Raw genomic sequence first — 20,553 nt, 5'->3', positions numbered from 1 at the left:
CTGACGAGAATTACGTTTCTATACGGTAAAAACGTACAAAGACCGGGTCAAATACAGTATTACAAAAGTAATAAGCTCGACTAAACTGCATGCAGGCGTACCGAGTGGGGAAAAAAGACCATGAAGGCACTACAGTATATGTACTATTTTAGTCATGGTTAAATAATTTAATTGCTTGCCAGTTCTAATAAATATGATAGGTAGAGTAAGAGGGGTTAGAAAATGTTAGCTGAAAGGTAAAATAAATAGTTGAAATAATTATATTAACCTTATACGGTAGTTTTGTGATTGCAAACTTGCAGGGCCAACTTAACATCTGTCAGAAATTAACCCAAGAGGGGGAAAAACGTCTGTAATAATACAACACATCCGAAATGACATATGTATAATTGAGCAGGAGCTATAGGTAGTTCTGGCTCTGATGTGTACGTAAGGAAAGGAATGTCCCGCCTGCACCTGAGCGCTCCACCAGTCCGTCAAAACCATTTCTGAAAATGCAATTAAAACACCGTCTTGTGTTTTTTCTTTGGAGCGGTACTTTTTCCGAAGCGTCCCTTAAAAGCGCACCGTCAGCCACTCGAGGACTTGTGGGAGCTGAACAATGGGAAACATTTGTTCTCCTCGGGGACAAAGACAGCGCTTATTCTTGCTCACCGTCGGGCGGCAAAAACAAGAGCGGTTACAGTTGCAGCTGTGTTCTCTGAAGAAAGAGCGACGGAGTCGTTCATCTCTGCCGGGCATCTCCCTGTGACAACGGGAAGAATGTGACTCGTAATTGCTTTGTTTGAGGGCGTTCGTGATGACGACGACGACGACGGCAGTGATAAAAAATCCGGTCCCTGGGTAGCATGAGGGATTTGTTGACGTGAGAAAAACAAAGAGGAGAGAGCGATGATGATCCTTTGAAGGCTCAGGGAAAATGAAAACAGAGGAGAAAAGAACAGCTCGAAGTGGACACCCTTGCTTGTATCTTCCATCAAACGTCAGGTATCTGGTGAAGCACAGGCGCTTGGTTAAGAGTGCCACAGCTTCCCAGAGCCATCGCTGACAGCCTGAGCCATTACTGCCACTGAGCAGCAGTGACCAGAGCTCTGATCTGATCTGGGAGCTGCAGCTCAGCGACGTGTCAGACATAGTGTTGCTTCTGGCAGCCTGTTTCAATTTTAGTCTAGTCTTTGGGTCAAGCTATCATTTTAGTTTTTGTTAGTTTTATTTAGGGCTGGGCGATTTTGGACAAAAATAAAATCCCGATTTTTTTTCTCTGAAAACCCGATTTTTGATTTCGATTTTTTTGGTAAAACTACAAGAAACAAAGGAATAAATTGTTTCAAATATTTTAGCTTTATTTTTAAAGAAAAATAGCAAACAAATTTCCCTATTGGGAATGAAGTGCAATTGAAAGATACTGTAAATCCTCCTTGAGTTTAGTAAAGTGACAACATTTACAATTTTCTTGACCAAACAAAGATGACTAGACGAGCTCTGTCTGTAATGCAGACAGCTGCAAAAAAGGAAAATCGATTTTCCGATTTTCCTTTTTTAACATCGATTTTGATTAATAAATCCGATTTAGATTTAAAATCGATTAATCGCACAGCCCTAGTTTTATTCACGTTCATTCTCTTTTTAGTCGTTGCAAGTTTCAGTCGACGAACAGTCTGATAATTTTAGTCTTATTTTAGTCAGAATTGTCCAGGACCATTTTAGTCTAGTTTTAGTCGATGAAACCCATGAGCCAAACCCATTTTACAATTCAAACAAGGTTATCTTATTATTACATAATTGTTACCTTATAGCAGTGGTTCTCAACCCTGGTCCTCGTGGGCCCCTGTCCTGCATCTTTTAGATGTTTCCCTGCACCAACACACCTGATTCTAATTAGAGGTCTTAATTAGCTCATCATCAAGGTCTGCACAGCTCTGTTGATGACACAGGTCCTTGTATCACAGTGTTTTGAAGCAGGGTAGCATCTAAAACATGCAGGACAGGGGCCCACGAGGACCAGGATTGAGAAACACTGCCTTATAGACTCAAGAATACTTTCATTCCAGATACAGAAGACTCTAATTTGAGTTTACAACATATTTATTTTTCCGCATTTCTCCCCATCTTTATCTTTTTCGACGACACATTGGATTTTCTTTTCCACGTCTATGTAGGAAAGTGTATCCAGAAATCGTCTCTTCTTCTTCTCCAGCCCCAGCGCAGATCCCTGCGTTTCTCTATGTAACTTTGTTTTTAATTGACGTGAACCTAGAGCTCTGCGTTAACGGCATCAGCCTCTAACCTGCAGCTGCATCTTCTGGATCTGATTCCCCGCTGCAGCGACTGGGATTGAGGACTAACGTCACCCAGCAGAACTAAACCAGAGGAAACCACTGAAAACATGGACATTAAGGATCTTTGTTAGAACATCTCGTCTCGGTCCTGGTCAACGAAAATGAAGACACATTTTTGCACAGTTTTTATTTTGTAATCTACATTTTAGTCCCGTTTTTATTCCTCTACGATATTGCATTATATATTTAATTATCGTTATCGTCAGCATTTTCGTTGCGTCTCGTTTTCCTCAGGTGATAAAGGTTCGTTGACGACGATATTTAGTCATAATTTCCTTTGACGAAAGCAACTTTAGTCAGCCCCACCGCCCTCGCGTCACGCGTCCCTCCAGCCGGCTGACGGGCCGCCGCAGCGGGGAGCTAGTAAATAACGTGTAAGGATCATGTAGAGGTTTTTGGTTTCTAATCAAAAATCCTGTTTGTTTTACTGCAGGCCCTGAGGGGAAAGACAGGGAGGTACGTGTGATCATAAATCTCCAGTGTCTCTCCTCTCCCACTCCATCTCCCCCCTTTTTATCTTTTTTTTTTTTTTGTCTCCTGTGTTGCAACATCTCATTAGCAGTAACCTTGACCTATCCCGGGCCGAGTATCTGCAAGAGCTCTGCCTTGGGCCGCCGCTGTGATCACTGCCCACTTAACATAGCAAAAGGCTGCTAAATAATTTAACGGAAGTGGCCTTCTGTTAGTTCAAATATAGCTTTCATGGTTTAAATAGAAGTTGGAGATGGCTCGTTCTTTTTTGCCAAACTGCTCAAGTGGCCCGTGAGTCATCGTATGATAAGGACCCGCTTCATCCCCCACAAATCCTGAGTGGTTTATCACACAACCCCTGTGGAGCTTTGTTATGTACTTCATGTCCTGGCATTGTTTTCTTCAACTCTATCCTCCATTTTTCTGCCTTATTTTTGTTTTGGGAGCTCAGAAACAACTCCTGACAGGATGTTGAGGTTATAAATGCCGGGGTCGAAGGCTAGAGTTGTATAATTCATCATCTCCATCTTACGTGTTTGCACCAACACCAGAACATCTTACAAGATAAATAGTCTCAAGCCTTATCATTTTTCTCGCCTCATTTTCTTCATCATCCTGTTTTTTTTCCCCCCTCATCATGCGGGTATCATCTCTCCTCAGTTTAGTCCACCTTTTTTCTCTGTATTTATTCATTCTTTCTAATCTTTTTTCTCTCCCACTCCTTTCTGCTCCTCCATCCCAGACCTTTTTTTCTGTCGCCTTCATCTCTGCACTCGCTCTCTGACTTTCATCTTCATTTGCCTTCTGCAGCCCCATCTCTCTCTCAACACTTCACCATTTCATATGTAGCCTTAGTAAACCTGTCAGCTGATAATTAGTCCTGTTTGTGGCCCCGGGGCCGACGGGACACCCCGTCTGTAGCGCGAGCCGCACGAGCGACTGAAACAAAGTGACAGAGCTGCCCTCGCTCGGCCCCGGGAGACGGGTAAGGTGGAAGGACGCGGAGGTGGAGAACGACGGAGGCTTCACTGCGATGCTGCATGCGTGGAATATTCTTACAGTAATTGGATCAGTGTATAAAAATGTTGGGTATTAGTAGATGTTATATTCTGTTTGCTTGAGAAAATGCATAATGAAGGAGCCTATATTGACTCAAACACCCAGCGCCGTTTTGGGAAAGACAAAAGCTAGACGGATTTAATTTGTACATTTTTATGAGCTAACTATATGCTCAATTATGATTTCTAATGAGCTGTACCATCCGTGCATATAGTCGCGTCTCCTCCTCTCTGCCCTCATCCGTCTGTTTTGAAGCCAAACTGTACATCATTTGAAAGCCTAAAGCGTCACTATTGGACATCGTAGGTCCTTTTAAGAAACTAATTAAACCGCAGCCCGACTATCTTGATTTAGTTTTAGTTAATGAGTGTTGGCAACAAAAATGTTGTCTGTAACCTTAATAATACGGTTATGGAGGCCTTGTACTGTACTAGGGCTGTTCGATTAATCGATTTTAAATCGTAATCGCGATTATGTAATTAGAACAATGTTAAAACATGAAAATCGTAAATTTGATTTTTTCACTTTTTTTTTTTATTTTTTTTTTTTTTTACCTTGTCTGCAAACATATTAATGATTGATACCATATTAATGATTGATGGAAATGCCTCTCAATACCTGCGACAAGTGCCCCATTACACACCTCTACCTCCTTCATGGGTTGCATTATTATTTAGCATGCAAAGACCCAGTTTAGTTTAATTAGAAAATGTCTTGTTTTATTTAATTGGAAATATAACTTACTGTATGTTTGCAAGTGCTGATTTTTTTTTTCCAGAGATAAAACTTTATATTTTATTATATTTTTTAAAACTTTTTTTCAACTTATTTTACAGAGCTTTGCACTTTATGCATTCATGTTTGGTTTAATAAGAGCAAAGTTTGCACTTAAAGGCCAATGGGGCAAATGTTCAATAAAAAAAACGCATATTTGAAATCATTTCATTGCCTTTTGTCAATTCACCAAATAATCGTAATCGGATTTTGAGAGAAAAAAATCGAGATTTTATTTTTGGGCAAAATCGAACAGCCCTATACTGTACATCTCTTAAGTTAAGAGATGTTGAGAGAGAACAGTCTTGTTTAATGATATGGAAAGCTCTCGTTCTCGGTGTCAGCTGTCACCGAACGACGCAGGATTTTCGGAGTAAACTGCAAATGACAGGCGTCTGTTGCTAGGCGTTCCTGCTGTGAAACACATGCTCTGATGTTTGAATCCTCCCTGAGCGCTCTCACTCCTCACTCTCCTTCGTCTGCCATCACAGGAAAACGCCCGAGGACGTCTTTAGCTGCAGAGCTGAGTCTGACTGACCCCCCCACCCCCACAAACTCCCCCATTCCCCCACACAAGTGATTCTTAAATCACTGAGCCATATCTCTCTCCTCTTTATCTCCTTTCTGCTCTCTGTCTCTCTTTACTTGATATAAACCACGTCTCCAGTCACTTGTTCAATGTTACAAGCTTGCATAAATTCCCTATTTTCATTGGAAGACTTCTGGCTGAAACAGGCAGCTTCTTCAGCCAGAAACCCCGCGCTGTGAAGGACTTTCCATCAGGCCTGTAAAGACTCGCTGACATTTATACCTCCAAGTATCCCTCACGACGTCCCAATTAAGCCGTCCCCGCGTGGTAGCCCCCGGCCTGTAAATTCTTAGGCGTTGCACTGTACCTGCGAGGGAATGGTCTCGATCAGCGTCCCCGTCTGCCGATGTGTTATTTATGTGACAGATTTGCAGCAGATAAGTGCCTCAGTTTAGCAGGAATCCCAATGAATAAGTGATGCCCTTTTCCATCCCCATCGAGTGTGATAAGAAGAAGAGAAGTGTAAAATGAAAGCTTGGAGAACATGAACCAAGCAACCTTTTGTGAACAGATCTTACCTTGTTTTAGCTTTTGACCTGCCATAACTTTTCATTCATGTCCAGGTTAAAAAAAATTAAAAACTCTTCTGGAGCTCCAGATTAGGGCTGGGCGATATGGACCAAAAGTCATATCTGGATATTTTCTAGCTAAATGGCGATACTCGATATATATATCGATATTTTTTCTGTGCCATAATTGGGGTTTCCCCCAAAGCATTATAGCATAGCATCTCTGTTAGCATCTCTGTTAGCATCTCTGTTAGCTTCATTTTTTTTCTGAGGCAAACCCTTAAAAAAACAGTCAGTTTTAATACAAAGCCTCGTGCCAAATGCCAATATCAAAATGTATAAAACAAATGAAATAAAAATAAACTGCCTGCCCTAGAATAAAAATGCTTCTTGAATAAAATAAAACAAATATCCCTTTCCTGCATGACAATTAAATTAAAATACACTGTGCAATTAATACAATGTAGACAGTAACAGGCAGACTTTTCCACTGAGGTTGACAGTTGTGCAAATAACAAAACATTTGTGCAAATCTCAAATAAAACATTCAAGTCAATTTGTCACAAAATAAGCTATATCAAAATCATAAAAAAAAAATGTTTTTTTTTTTTTTTTTTAATAATCGATATAAACGATATTGTCTCGTACCATATTGCGTTTGAAAATATATTGATATATATTAAAATCTCGATATATCGCCCAGCCCTACTCCAGATATATAGTTAGTCAGGTTAGTAGTTTGCTACAGAAGATTGGGCAACAACTGTGAATAATACGAAGGTACTTTTGGACCACAGAAGCGTCTGCTAGACCTGCTTCCACAGAAACTACGGCTGATTGCAGTTTCTAGAAGTGCTTTTATAGTCTTTCTTTAGCTCTGACTTCACAGTTCAAGCTTTCCAAACTTGTGGGGTATCTGTGACTAAATGTTTCTGCGATTATTTGAATGTGGAAGTACAACATCACTGTCACGAGTCATTTGTAAACTTCTCCTACATGTTGACCATATAAACAACAGTTGTTAATATCAGTTCTTAAAAACCTAAACAAACCAGAGGATTGGATCCAGTGTGCGTAGGAGGCTCGACCTCATTGTTGCTCGCCTACCACACACCGGCTGGTCGGCATCTCACTTCAGCGTTTCTTTCTGCAGTGCAAGTGCAACCAAAAAACACGCCGTGAAGGTTTGTTTTCCTTCAGAGCTCCACAGCCCACATAACACCAGAAAACAGATAGAAATGTTGCTCCAAGTACATTCGATGCTGCGGCCTAACTCCAAAATGTGATGTAATGACAAGCTCCTTTTTATAGGCCGGATTTGACATCTTGGCAAAACATAAGAGGACCTATGAGGAGAAGTGCTTTATTCCTTTTTTAAAAATGTTTTTGTTTTTATTACCAATTATGTAAGTTGAGTGGGACAAAGAGGCGGTGCTTAAATTCTGAATATACACCTGCTATTGTTGGGATTCAGGCTCGGCTATGTGCTCAATAGGGGAGGATTTATGGTTGTAAATGTATGTGGGAATGTGTAAAAAGACTCTGTTTCAGTGAAACATGTAAGAGCAGCATTATCTGCACATATTGAAGGTGGATGATCCACATGCATTCAGGTGTATTGGATGTTCGCTGCACTCAGGCTGTTTTACAATCTAAACATCACATAACACCACACTTTGATCAGAAAAACCTGTGTATTCTTAGGGAGTCCTCATCTCTGCAGGGCCAATCAGAACACTGATGACCTTAGTGACCCCTACCCCCCCCCAAAAAAGTAACTCAGAACCCGTCAGGGCTGGGCGATATATCGAGATTTTAATATATATCGATATATTTTCAAACGCGATATGGTACGAGACAATATCGTTTAAATCGGAGGGGGAGTTTTTTTTTATTTTATTTTTTTTATTTTTTTTTTAATGATTTTGATATAGCTTATTTTGTGACAAATTGACTTGAATGTTTTATTTGAGATTTTCACAAATGTTTTGTTATTTGCACAACTGTCAACCTCAGTGGAAAAGTCTGCCTGTTACTGTCTACATTGTATTAATTGCACAGTGTATTTTAATTGAATTGTTATGCAGGAAAGGGATATTTGTTTTATTTTATTCTAGAAGCATTTTAATTCTATGCAGGCAGTTTATTTTTATTTCATTTGTTTTATACATTTTAATATTGTGCAGACCTCTGTTAATAAAGGAACCTGTGTGACATTTGGCACGAGGCTTTGTATTAAAACTGACTGTTTTTTTTTAGGGTTTGCCTCAGAAAAAAATGAAGCTAACAGAGATGCTATGCTATAATGCTTTGGGGGAAACCCTGTTACAACCAAAAACGTAATAACGTAACGTAACGTAAAAACGTAATAACGGCCAGTCAATGATGTAATAACTTTTTGCCGATAATGTAATAATTTTGTAATATTTTTTTAATACTAGGCCAATAACGTAATAACCAGCCAATAATGTAATGCCTTATTACATTATCGGCAAAAAGTTATTACGTTATTGGCTCAAAAGTTTTATTACATTATTGGCACATTATTACACTATTGGCCTTATTACATTTGAAATGGCCAAAATTATTACGTTATTGGCAGTTATTACGTTATTGGCCATTATTACGTTTTTGGTTGTAACAAACCCCAATTATGGCACAGAAAAAATATCGATATATATCGAGTATCGCCATTCAGCTAGAAAATATCCAGATATGACTTTTGGTCCATATCGCCCAGCCCTAGAACCTGTCCTAGTTTGGTTTTCATCTTTGTGTTGAGAGGGGATATAAGATGCAACAACAAGGTTTACTGCCAGCAGCACAAACCGGCTCTGGTCCATTCTGCTCACTCCCTCCTCTCCTCTCCTCTCTGTTTCTAGGTAACGATCTGTTCCTGGTAGCTGTCCACGAGCTCGGCCACGCACTCGGCCTCGAACACTCCAACGATCCCACAGCCATCATGGCTCCCTTTTACCAGTACATGGACACGGACAACTTCAAGCTGCCCAAGGACGACCTGTCGGGCATCCAGATGATCTACGGTAAGGCTGGCCGGCTCATCGGAGGGCGAGACGCAATCATTGGGAAGCTCAGCAGGTATTCATCACAGTCCCATGGGAACTTGTTAAAGCCACCAACACTGTGGATATAAAACCTCATCATAAACATAAGGAGCTTTCCTTTTAGGTTCAAATTGGGGGCTTGTTTAAAGCTCTTTAAGTTAGATCAGATAAACATTAATGTATGTCATATTAGGGCTGTTCGATTTTGCCCAAAAATAAAATCTCGATTTTTTTTTTTCTCTCAAAATCCGATTTTCGATTACGATTATTTTGTGAATTGACAAAAGGCAAAGAAATGATTTCAAATATGCTGTATTTTTATTGAACATTTGCCCCATTGGGCTTTAAGTGCAAACTTTGCTCTTATTAAACCAAAAATGAATGAATAAAGTGAAAAACTCTGTAAAATAAGTTGAAAAAAAAGTTTTAAAAAATATAATAAAATATAAAGTTTTATCTCTGGAAAAAAAAAAATCAGCAAATCAGCACTTGCAAACATACAGTAAGTTATATTTCCAATTAAATAAAACAAGACATTTTCTAATGAAACTAAACTGGGTCTTTGCATGCTAAATAATAATGCAACCCATGAAGGAGGTAGAGGTGTGTAATGTCAGTCATTACATTTGCTGTTCACATTTGCAAGTTTTTTGCAAGGAACACTATCCATCAATCATTAATATGTGTGCAGACAAGGTAAAAAAAAAAAAAAAAAGTGAAAAATCGATTTTACGAGTTTCACGTTTTAACATCGTTCTAATTACATAATCGCGATTACGATTTAAAATCGATTGATCGAACAGCCCTATGTCATATTATACAATGCTATTTATTCAACAAAAACAAAGCCCGGCTGCAGAAGTGGTGTGAAACACCAAGTACGCTCCAGAAGCTGGGAGAAGCACGGTCCGTAGGTTTTAGCTGGTTTTTAAAGTAATGGAGGAGAAATCCCGGCCCGCTCTTCTTACCACGCTGTCTCAGCTCATTGAAGTGTGAGGAGTATCCGTGTATATAAAGAACCCCTAAAGTCTCGCTGCAGCACTCACGCTGGGGGGAGGCCGGGACGTAGACTGGAGCGCCGCAACGCTTTGTTTCAGTTCTCTGTCAGTCAACACATCTGTCCACATCTGTGTGTGTTTAAATGTCACAGGTCAACCGGCTATTTAAACCTGCCCTCTGAATGTTGACGTCTCCACTTCAGTCTGACGTCCAAGCTGGAGAGCAACTCCGTGTTGTCAGTTACAGCTGTTGTCGCTGTAAACCTTTCCCACTCGGCTGAGATGACAAGAACACACACACACACACACACACACACACACACACACACACACACACACACACACACACACACACACACACACACACACACACACATTGTGTAGCAGTCGGGGCACGTCCCTCTGGGAGCGACAGACCCGGGCAAGCGATCAAATCTCTTCCCATCCCTCTTGTGTTTTACTCGTCTTCTCTCTGATGCCCACCACCGCATCTCTCTCTACGTTGTGCCAAAAGTGTAAGGACGGGGCGACTGATGGCAGGTCTTCACTGGGCCTCACCCAGCAGCTCTGATGCTGGAACTGATGCTGGAACTGATGCTGGAACCGGGAAAGAGATGGTGGACTTGAAAAAGGTGCAAGGCTGAGTGATGCTGGAAAGGTCCGACATGACATGAAGAATGAAAATGATTGGGGAAAAGGAAGGAGGTGTGGGATTTAGGACTTTAATTTGTAGTCTGTGGGAGTCTCGAGTAACTGTGGGAAGAAATGTTTTGACACGGAGTAGCTGATCTTGACTCTGCTGTTGGAAGTGTTTCTTTTTATTACCCTGCTGTTTGTTGTTTCTGTTCCTCGGATGACTTGTATTCCTTCTGCAAACACGTCCTCGTGAACGCGCTTTTTACAAAACAGAAGGCAAGTGTAGCAGTTTGTAAGTTCCTACGTATAATCCATATACACTTGTATACAGTAGCGATGGGCTGCGTCATATAGCCTGCAGGAGTTTTCCCTTTTAATTCCTCCTGGACAAATCACATTTTTCTCACTGAGCTTTGAGTTTAATGACTTCCCGTTCTTTTGAACAGAATAGCCCACTTCCTGTTTACATAGGCCGCAGATTTCAATCAACACCAACATTACCAGCCACGCACTGATAAGGCCGCCAACTGGGGAAGCTCAGTACGCCAAAGCCGTCAAGTTATTCAGCTCACATTTAACCAGCGCTCATCTCGAGCCGTGAAATTGATCCGTTTAATGAAAATAAATCAGACGTCATATATCGGTTTGGGAAGAGACGACGGAAAGCTCGTAGTGTACAAAAACAAATGGATAGAGAGCGCTGGAGAAAGGTACTCACTAGAGCCGCTTTCAAAACATTCTTAGCTTCCTGAGAGAGATTTGATTAAAAGCAGCAGGGTCCCGACCGTCTGGCCCGAGTTTGGGTCCTAGAGTTCCCATGTTGCAACTCAACATCAACGTTAGAAACCCCTGAGGACATCACATCTGGTTCTCCATCGCCCATTTAAACCTGGAGTGCAGTACGTTCCCAATGCGCTCTGCTTTTGGATGTGTAGTTAGCTGTTCAGTTTCTGTTTATTCCCCCACTGTTGGTTGTTTTTACTCTTTAGATCATGTGTATTTAACTATAAGAACTATTGCTGCACAACTGCTCCAGATCTTAAGGCACCTCACTTTTCTTTCTCAGTCCCGGGTTGTGTTGAATTCCTTCATGTCTCTTTGATGTCCGAGCTTCTCGCTGCCGTCCGCCACCACACCAGCTCAGCTCCCATTCCCCATTAGGCCTGTGTTGAAAAGATTGATTCTCCGATTTTAAAGCGATTTTCATATTAATTCCTAAAAATCTATTCATATGTCTAAAGATCGATTTAAAAAAAAAAATCATTACATTACAACTTTTGGTACTTTTTTGTTTATGCCCAAAAAAGGAATATTTTGTTGGACAGGAGAATAACTGGTGCCATGTTTTGCCTTTAAATATGTTTAAAGGTATGAAAACATTAAAGTTTTCAGTTATAATTGCATAAATTGTCTATATTTCTTTGCTTTATATACTGTCTTGGGGTTACATTTGCATAAATGTTAAAAACCAAATTCTCATAAATAGGGAAAAAATAAAAGCGATTTCATCCGTCTCTGTTTCCTCCCTGGATCTGTTTGGTAATTCTAACCCACACGATGTTTCTGAAAGCAGTTCTATCAGCATTCTGGGATCTGATTGGTCCTTACAGCATCATTAGCTGCCAATACTTGCTGTTGAATCTCAATATAATACTAGTATTCATATGTTGCATAACTAGACAGTCATATAATTCATGCAACAGCTCAAAAAACAGTTTTAGTAACCCAAATCAATATTGGATCGAATCGAATTGGATCGAATCAAAGCGTGATAATCAATTCTGGATCTTAACAATCGGAATCGAATCGATTCTTGACATGTGAATCGATCCCCAGCTCTATTCCCCGTCTCTAGAGTCAGACGTCCCCGTCCTGGACGGGAGCTGACTGACCCGGCCGGTCACCGCAGCGTCGGCTCATGTGGGATCGACGGGAGACCTGCGGCTCGCTGGGAAATAAAATTAGTCGTCGGATGCTAAATTTACCCGGTCTGAAATCTGCCGAATGTTGTGTTTTTAAATGGACACATTTGCAAGTTAGTTTTCCTGCCCATCTGAATCTCCAGATGCTTACATAACTGCAGAGTACTTTGGCTCCGCTAATCTGGGGATGTGTTTCATAGGATTTAATTCAGTCAGTGAATGGAAGAGCTCTCGGGCGGACATGCCGATCAGTTGTGCAGACCAGGCAGTGTCTTAATCCCGCTATTGGCTGGTTTGTCATCTAGATTAATGCTTTACCCCTATTTGTTAGATTGCTTTCTGTACAGTAACCCCTTCAGAACGCCCATCCCCTCTTTCCCCGGCAGCCTTCGTCGCTGCCAGTAGCTGTTGGGACGTTTCAGGACCAGAGGCAGGAGCGTTTGTCGCAGTAGCATCCTTCACACGCCGGTCCTCTATTCCTGCGTCTGTTGACCCCAATCAACACATGGCAACTCTCATCCTCACAGTTACAGTGTGTTGTTCACATGTCATCATTTGCTCAATTATTCATCCAGCCAGCCCACTTGTTTGCACTGCTTTGACCTCTCTCTTCACTCCCTCTTCGCTCTGAACATGTTTGCACTCTTTTTCTCATGTAGTTTATGAATGTTGGATGAAACTGAGCTACGTCTGCGCCTCCATCAGGGAGAGTCATTTATTCATTCATTCAGTGAATATCAATTGAATGAAAGCTACGGTTGTCAATACTAAAGCAAACATGCACGGTATTTGCTTTATTTGAGGGAATCAGCAGTTCCAGGAGAATACATTCTGAATTAATCAACAGAAGACAACGTCCTTTCTTTCTTTTTTTTGTGACGGTGTGATTCAACGCACTACTTCTTCCAGTTATTTCATAAAAAAAAGCTTGTTTGGGTGTTTTAAAAACATGTTCTTAGGGCTGGGCGATATATCGAGATTTTAATATATATCGATATATTTTCAAACACGATATGGTACGAGACAATATCGTTTATATCGACTTAAAAATTTTTTTTTTTTTTTTTTTTTTTTTACATTTTTTTTTTTTATAATTTTGATATAGCTTATTTTGTGACAAATTGACTTGAATGTTTTATTTGAGATTTGCACAAATGTTTTGTTATTTGCACAACTGTCAACCTCAGTGGAAAAGTCTGCCTGTTACTGTCTACATTGTATTAATTGCACAGTGTATTTTAATTTAATTGTTATGCAGGAAAGGGATATTTGTTTTATTTTCTTCAAGAAGCATTTTTATTCTATATATGCAGGCAGTTTATTTTTATTTCATTTGTTTTATACATTTTGATATTGTGCAGACCTCTGTTAATAAATGTACCTGTGTGACATTTGGCACGAGGCTTTGTGTTAAAACTGACTGTTTTTTTAAGGGTTTGCCTCAGAAAAAAATGAAGCTAACAGAGATGCTATGCTATAATGCTTTGGGGGAAACCCCAATTATGGCACAGAAAAAATATCGAGATATATATCGAGTATCGCCATTCAGCTAGAAAATATCGAGATATGACTTTTGGTCCATATCGCCCAGCCCTACATGTTCTAGATGAAAGTGTCACATGAAGTGAGATCTATTTCTCTGGCTTCCTTCAGGGATACCTGATAAGAGTCCCCAGCCCACCAAGCCTTTGCCGACGGGGCCCCTTCCTCGCTCCCATCCTCCGTCAGACCCCCGTAAGCCCGACAGGCAGACGCGACCCCCGAGGCTTCCCCCAGGAGACAGACCGTCACATCCCAATGCTAAACCAAACATCTGCGACGGAGGCTTTAACACCTTGGCGATACTGCGGAGAGAGATGTTCGTCTTCAAGGTAAACGAAGACTCTTACATATCAAAACAGACCCAAGGCTTTTTCTTTTTCACATTTTGTTATTTTGAACCTTGGAGTTGTTTTGCTTTCACCTATAACCTGGATCTCTCAGCAGCAGAGCAGACGGCCCCTGCAGGCCCACACCAAATGTCTTTTCCTGCGCTACATTTTGGCCAAAGTATTTAACGTGTTGGCTGATGGACGTAGCAGAAGAACAGCTCATCACTTAATTCTAACCGGTATAAATGGCTCGTAGGTCGGGGAGAGACCTGCATGCTGACGGGAGATAACTTGGGGGACCACCAAAATATACAGGAGCTTTTCTGCTAATCGGCTCCGTGTCCCACATGTGCACGATGTGGCGAGACCTTCGCCTGCATGTGATGTAAAGCACTTGGTCGGAAAGTTGGCTGGCATGTTTAGGGGAGGAAATTTGACATTGTGGTTACAGCTTGTAGAAATATGCTGAGCCATGCGCCGTTAAGTAAAGACTAATGCCCTAAAATAGGAAGCTTTTATGTCTGAGGGAGTTCTTTGCAGGTGATTTGGGATTTATTGAGCAAAAATTTGGGGGGGAAGTGGAGCCGAGTACCATGATCCATGCAGCGCCTCCCTTCTTCCTGCAAAATCACTTCAGTACGCGAGGAAAGGTCCACATCTTTACCCTTGGAGGAGGCCTGGTGAGCAGAGGCCTTGGCAGCATGCTGTACGGAGCAGAAAAAATCTGGAGTTAACACAAAGCCACGCTGTGTTCTGCCCTGAAGGGAGAATAAGCGCCTCTGCTTTAAGAGAGAGGGACTGTATTTGTCTGAGGGTATAATAGATCATATTCATCTGTTAAATAAGAAGCTTGTGGAATTGGTGGAAGCTCTTCCCCCTCCTCACTCACACCCATGTTTTCTTCAGCCGCCCCCTCCCAGGAAAAAAAAAAAAAAAACTGGCTTAAGGCCAGAGCTGCAACCTTTGGGGGTATTTAAATAACATGTGACCCAAATCCCAATGCCATATTTGTTTCGTCGAGGTCACGAAAATGTTTCTTTCATGTGAGGTTGGCAGCCGCTCCGTTCAGCTTCCAGGGCTCTCAGGGCAGCAGCCCGGTCCCACGGAGCCACGGGCATCATGGGATTTCTGCATGGCTTGGACGTAGTTTCAGAGCGAAAGGGATGTTCAGTGATCGCTCCCAGCCAACATTAGGGGTGGGTATTGGGAAGGACCTCACGATACGATACGCATCACGATACTTGAGCCACGATACGATACACATTGCGATATCCCGATTATGCGATATCCCGATTATTATATTCTACATAGTTCACCGAAAAATTTAAAAATGCCTTACACATCTTAAAATCCAAGTTGTATATATGTACATCAGATGATAGTGATGGATCTTAAAATCCTAGTTGCACGTTCATCAGATTATAGTGACAATTCATGGGACAAACTGAGTCAAAACAATGTTTTATTATAACTATACAAGCTAAAGTTACAACATATTTGTATATGTTTTTCATATTATTTACATCATATGAAATTAACATTAAATTTAGTATGAGGTTGCTTTAATTATGTGGCAAATGATAATAAACACAAGAAAGATGGGTACTAAAACCAAGGACAGGCACAGTGATCAGTCAGTATAGATATGAATCCATAAATAAATAAACCTCTGTCCATTATTTTTCATTTTTTAAGGACAGGCAATTGTGTTATATAAAAAATAAATTATAAAATGAAATAAAATGTGAAATAAAACCTGAGCTCAGTGCAGGGCCCTCCCAGGGTTGGTAGAGAGTGGCAATGCCCAGGACTGTCATTTAGGTAGGAGCACTGGGTGATATAATGGGGAAAAAATCGGGGATAAAAAAAAAAAAAAAATCGATATTGAATCGGCTGGAAAAGTATCGCGATATATTGCCATATCGATATTTTTGCCCACCCCTAGCCAGCATCCAGTTCAAGACGTTTTAGAGTCAAGTCAATGCCTCCAACAACTGCTAGATGGACAGTTTACGACAGTTTACGTTTCAGGATTTTCTTATTTTTCTTCTTCTTCAGAGAGTTTCTCCAAAGTTGGCCACTTTTATGATGTTAGTCTGTTTTTTTTAAAGCCCTTCATTGTTGCATATTACTGACACACACACGTTTTAATACCATGAATTAGATTACAATTAGTCTATCAGGAAAGTAGTGCAACAATATATCCGTTTGTATGTTCAGTTTTAGGACACCATATGATTAAGAGTAAAAACAAATGTGAAAAGTGCATAAAACTGGCCAACAAGCATGAGATATAACAGCAAACGTCTGCAGTTGTAGCACCTGTGTAATGTATTTGAACGTTAACGGGCTCACATGTTCCCAAAGCGCCACACATGAACGGAGTCTGGCAAGAGAGAGGCGATTTGTTACAGAGCTCATGGAAATCTAGCTATACGTCCGCTGTCTTCACATCATTAGGACCACCAGTAACATTACAACCCGCGATGATTTGCTAACCCATTTAGAGTTCCTGTGTCTGAGAATGAATATGTTAAGTAAAGGGATCACAAGTTTGGCCTGGATTCACTCCGGTGTGGTCCACAGGAGGAGCAGGTGGTCTTCATACTTCTGCTCTCTCATTCAAATGAGTATTTTCTTTTTTCCTCGTAGATGAAGCTGCGCAACTATAAAACAGTTTATCTGGAATCATGATTAGATACGCTTGTAGTGTTCCATACCCTCATTATTCCCTTCACAAACTGCCAAACCCTACAAACGAGAACGCTGACAATAATGGCTCGCGAGCGGGATAACATGTTGCGCAAGCAGAATCCCTGTTTCAGTTTTACTCTAGAGTTTTGCCACTTTATTGTCAGAGGGATTTCTTCTCTCCCTGGCGCTGGGATTGATGCTTGGGTTGTTCTGTAGGTCCTCTTGGCCTCTGCAGCTTGGCTTTGCTCACCATCCATACTTGATTATTTTGGAAGACTGAAGTTTGATCGATGCCAAGTCATTATAGCAGACTTTCACTGCACTGTCTGACCCGGTATGTGGTCCAAGCAGTGCTGTTTATCTGCAGTATGCACCAGGAGCAGAGAGCAGAAATGTTTTCTAAGTGGCAAAAAAGTTCATTTATATTATTGGAGTGTATTGCCTTTTGGCTTAAAATTAGTCAGCATTTCAACTTTTCTTTTTTTTTTAACTGTTATCTACTGACTGCATGACTCAGTGCACTTTCGCATCTCCTTGTCAGCATTTGAGCAACATTCAAAGCTCTGCTTTCATTCAAGTGGAAGTCGTCGGTCTTTAAAAAGGCAGAAATAAGGCAAAATAAATAGTATTGTGATCAGCTCGACTTGATGCCGTTTGTTTGATGTATGTTTACAAAGGAGTCTCCATTCTTGGCAGAACTCTGATGACTACCTTGGTGGAAACTGTGGCTGTTATTTCCGTTTGATTGTTTCTGTCTTTGAAAGAACATTGGAGGCTGTTGCCACTTCAGCCATTTACATGTAAATAGAGCACTTCTATCTAATATACTGTGGAGAGGCAGTGAGTTTCTGCAGACACTTTTCCTCCGTTGGAGCTGCAGAGCCGTTCACAGTTGAAATATTAGCCATTTGCACTTCAACAGCCCCTCTTTGCTTTTGGCATAGAAAGACGGGGAAATCAGAGGCTGCATGTTGCCCTGCAGAGACTGAGGTTATTGTTTTCCAAAATATTCAAATGCTCCACTCTCAAAACAGCCCCCGAACTGCCGGGATAAACTGCTCCACATGCAACGTTTTTGCAAATCATGAACATAAATTGTTTAGTAAAAGCAAGACTTAGTGGATCAATAAGAAAGTAGCATGACAAATTACAGACTTAGAGCTACACTTCTGTAATGTGGAAACACACTCCCAAGACCGGTATAGCAGATGTAGGGAAGCACAGACTTTTATTGTCCTGTAATGCTAAGATGCTCCAGTCTCAGTTTATTACAATGCACATCAGCATCATCATTCATCATCATTCGCTTCCTAAATACCTGCTCCGGGATCAACATTCTTCTGAACGTTAGTCTTGCAGCTACAGCTCTACAGATGTATATATGATAGGAGGAAATGCAGTGCTGAGCTCTTCCTCGCAACGACGCCAAGAGGCTCCTGATTTATACGAGGTGTGTTAATCTGAGGTGAGTCACGCTTGTTGGGGTGCTTGTTTTATGGCGGCTCACTGTTCACTCCACCGAGGTGACGGAGGGTCAAGTGAAGGTTCACAGAAGGCTGCATGGACTCTGCACCACCAGTAAATGTCCTATTAAAACTACAAAGTTACCACTTAAACAGCTGCAGTCACATCAAGTTTAACTTCCTATGAACCCACAACCATATGGCATCCCGCTGGAGTCACAAGTAGAATACACGTTCATTTATATACATGTATTCATGCGCAAATAGTGTTTTACTCCAGCATTAATTGCAACCAGTTCTCCCCAGCTGTACCACAGATGTACGGCACTGTGTCACTTTGCAGCGCTTGACAAGCAGACAGAAAGTTTCCAGGAGCTCTTTTGTTTCCCATCAGGCTTGGACGGCAGTAAAATATTGATGTAGAGTCTCAGACATCATTATTGAAGTTTGGTTTTTGGGTTTATGGCTCACTGCATTCTTGTCAGTTCGTAGTTCAGAAAATCCATGCAGGGATTTTGGGGGATTTAGGTCAACCATTCACTGCAAAATACCAGATTTATTCTTTTATAATAACTTTCTTTTAATGGAACCAAAAATCCTCCTAAAAGAGGGATGTCTTTTACAGTAAAATACTGTATACTGTACTGTAATGTATTATAAAAGATGAAATCTTGTATTTTTTGTTGTGAATGGTCGGAAAGCAAGAAATCACCAAGAAACCAGTTGGTAGTAATGGACTGAAATCTCCCCGCAAGGTCCACCTGCTCAAGAAGGCACATGTGCACCCCTGGGTTAAGCCACTCAACATCCAAATGACTGAGAAGGCTTAGTGCTCAGGAGGAAATGCTGCGGTCAGATGAAACCACACCTCAGCTACTTGAAAACACCTCATCCTCGAGGCATCCCTCAAATAAATGCACGTTTACTTATCTATTTGAGAAAGGTGGTAATTGTATCAGCTTAGAACCCTGAAAAATACAGGTTTTTCTCTTTGTTTGGGTGTTTTTTTTCCTCCAGATCATAAATTATCCAAGGATGTTGCAGTGACTGAGGAGTATGTTGTGAAAGATTTCCACAGCCTGAAGGCAAAAATATAACTTGTGGAGTAACAACAACGAAAACACTTGAGACAACAAGCTAAATCCAGCTCATAAAGCAGCATCACCGTGCTAAAGATACTCAATGTTATGAAAGTTAAAGGTTAAGTGGATAAAGACGAAGCCAGGAGGTCAAACAGCCTGCAGCCCTTCCTGTATTTCATTGTTAATTAAGTTTATATATGTAGTTGATTGTAATTGGAAGAAAGAAAATCTCAATTTACCAAAATGGCTATCGGCAGCTCAGACTTCTAAGAAAACAACAGTTGCTGCATCACAAATCGTTGGCCCATCGTTAGTGCATAATAAAGTACTACATCATATTTGTACTACGTGCATAGGGACACCTCTTCCTTTTAATGTGAACAAAATATAGAACAGGGAGTTTTGGGAGGCCGGAGCATCGCTTGCTGCTCAGGATCTTTTTATGTTTTAGCCATGCTTTTGAGTCCCACATCTATTAATGAAACCACAGTGGCCAAGTGGAGCTCAAGCTGTCCACTCTTTGTCTTTCTCCATTAGTGTTGCAAAGAAGAAAGAGGGAGTGATTCCAGGAATAGCAGGGTGTCCTAGTGGACTTTTAATGACCTGATGTACTTGGTATAGGGATATTACAGGGGGTGGTGCAGTTCATCAATGTAGATTAACATTTTTCAAATTAGTTTTCAGGTGTGCTCAGAGCTTTAACAAAAAAGGCGTTTAATGGAAAGATTGACGCCAGTCATGCCTGAACAGTAAATATTCACATTCTGTAGCCAGTTTACTCCTCAGCTCTCAGTCTAGCCGTGGTTCTGGTGAAACATGGCAGAACATCTGAGTTATACTCATCAGTGTGTGGGGAGTATACGTAAACTAGGGTTTTTCCCCCCATGCTTCTTCCCATTATGTTAATCTAATGAGAGTACCACCTATGATCGTCCCTAAATAACACAACAGACGTAAGAAAATTCCCCATAAAGTCATGCTTTCTGTCAAAATAAATAAGTAAAACTTTTTAAAATTCTAAAAAGGTAGTTTTGTATGCATGTACAAGAGTTTTATTTTGCATTTAGTTTCCTTTTTCTTG

General features: G+C 40.9%; 1 protein-coding gene across 2 annotated transcripts in view; it reads left to right on the top strand.

The window, feature by feature from the left end:
- The window catches only part of LOC133423710 (matrix metalloproteinase-16-like), an 84,942-nt gene that overhangs the window by 46,075 nt on the left and 18,314 nt on the right, over positions 1–20,553 (top strand). For both annotated transcript variants that reach the window (XM_061714021.1, XM_061714020.1), the window contains 2 exons: positions 8,624–8,785; positions 14,016–14,233. In XM_061714021.1, the coding sequence (XP_061570005.1) occupies positions 8,624–8,785; positions 14,016–14,233 (380 nt within the window). The remainder of the gene's footprint in view (positions 1–8,623; positions 8,786–14,015; positions 14,234–20,553) is intronic.

This window comes from Cololabis saira, chromosome 22 (genome assembly GCF_033807715.1).
Source record: "Cololabis saira isolate AMF1-May2022 chromosome 22, fColSai1.1, whole genome shotgun sequence".
Taxonomy (NCBI): domain Eukaryota; kingdom Metazoa; phylum Chordata; class Actinopteri; order Beloniformes; family Belonidae; genus Cololabis; species Cololabis saira.
Note: the sequence above shows the minus strand (reverse complement) of the source record. Positions and strands in the feature narration are given on the sequence as shown.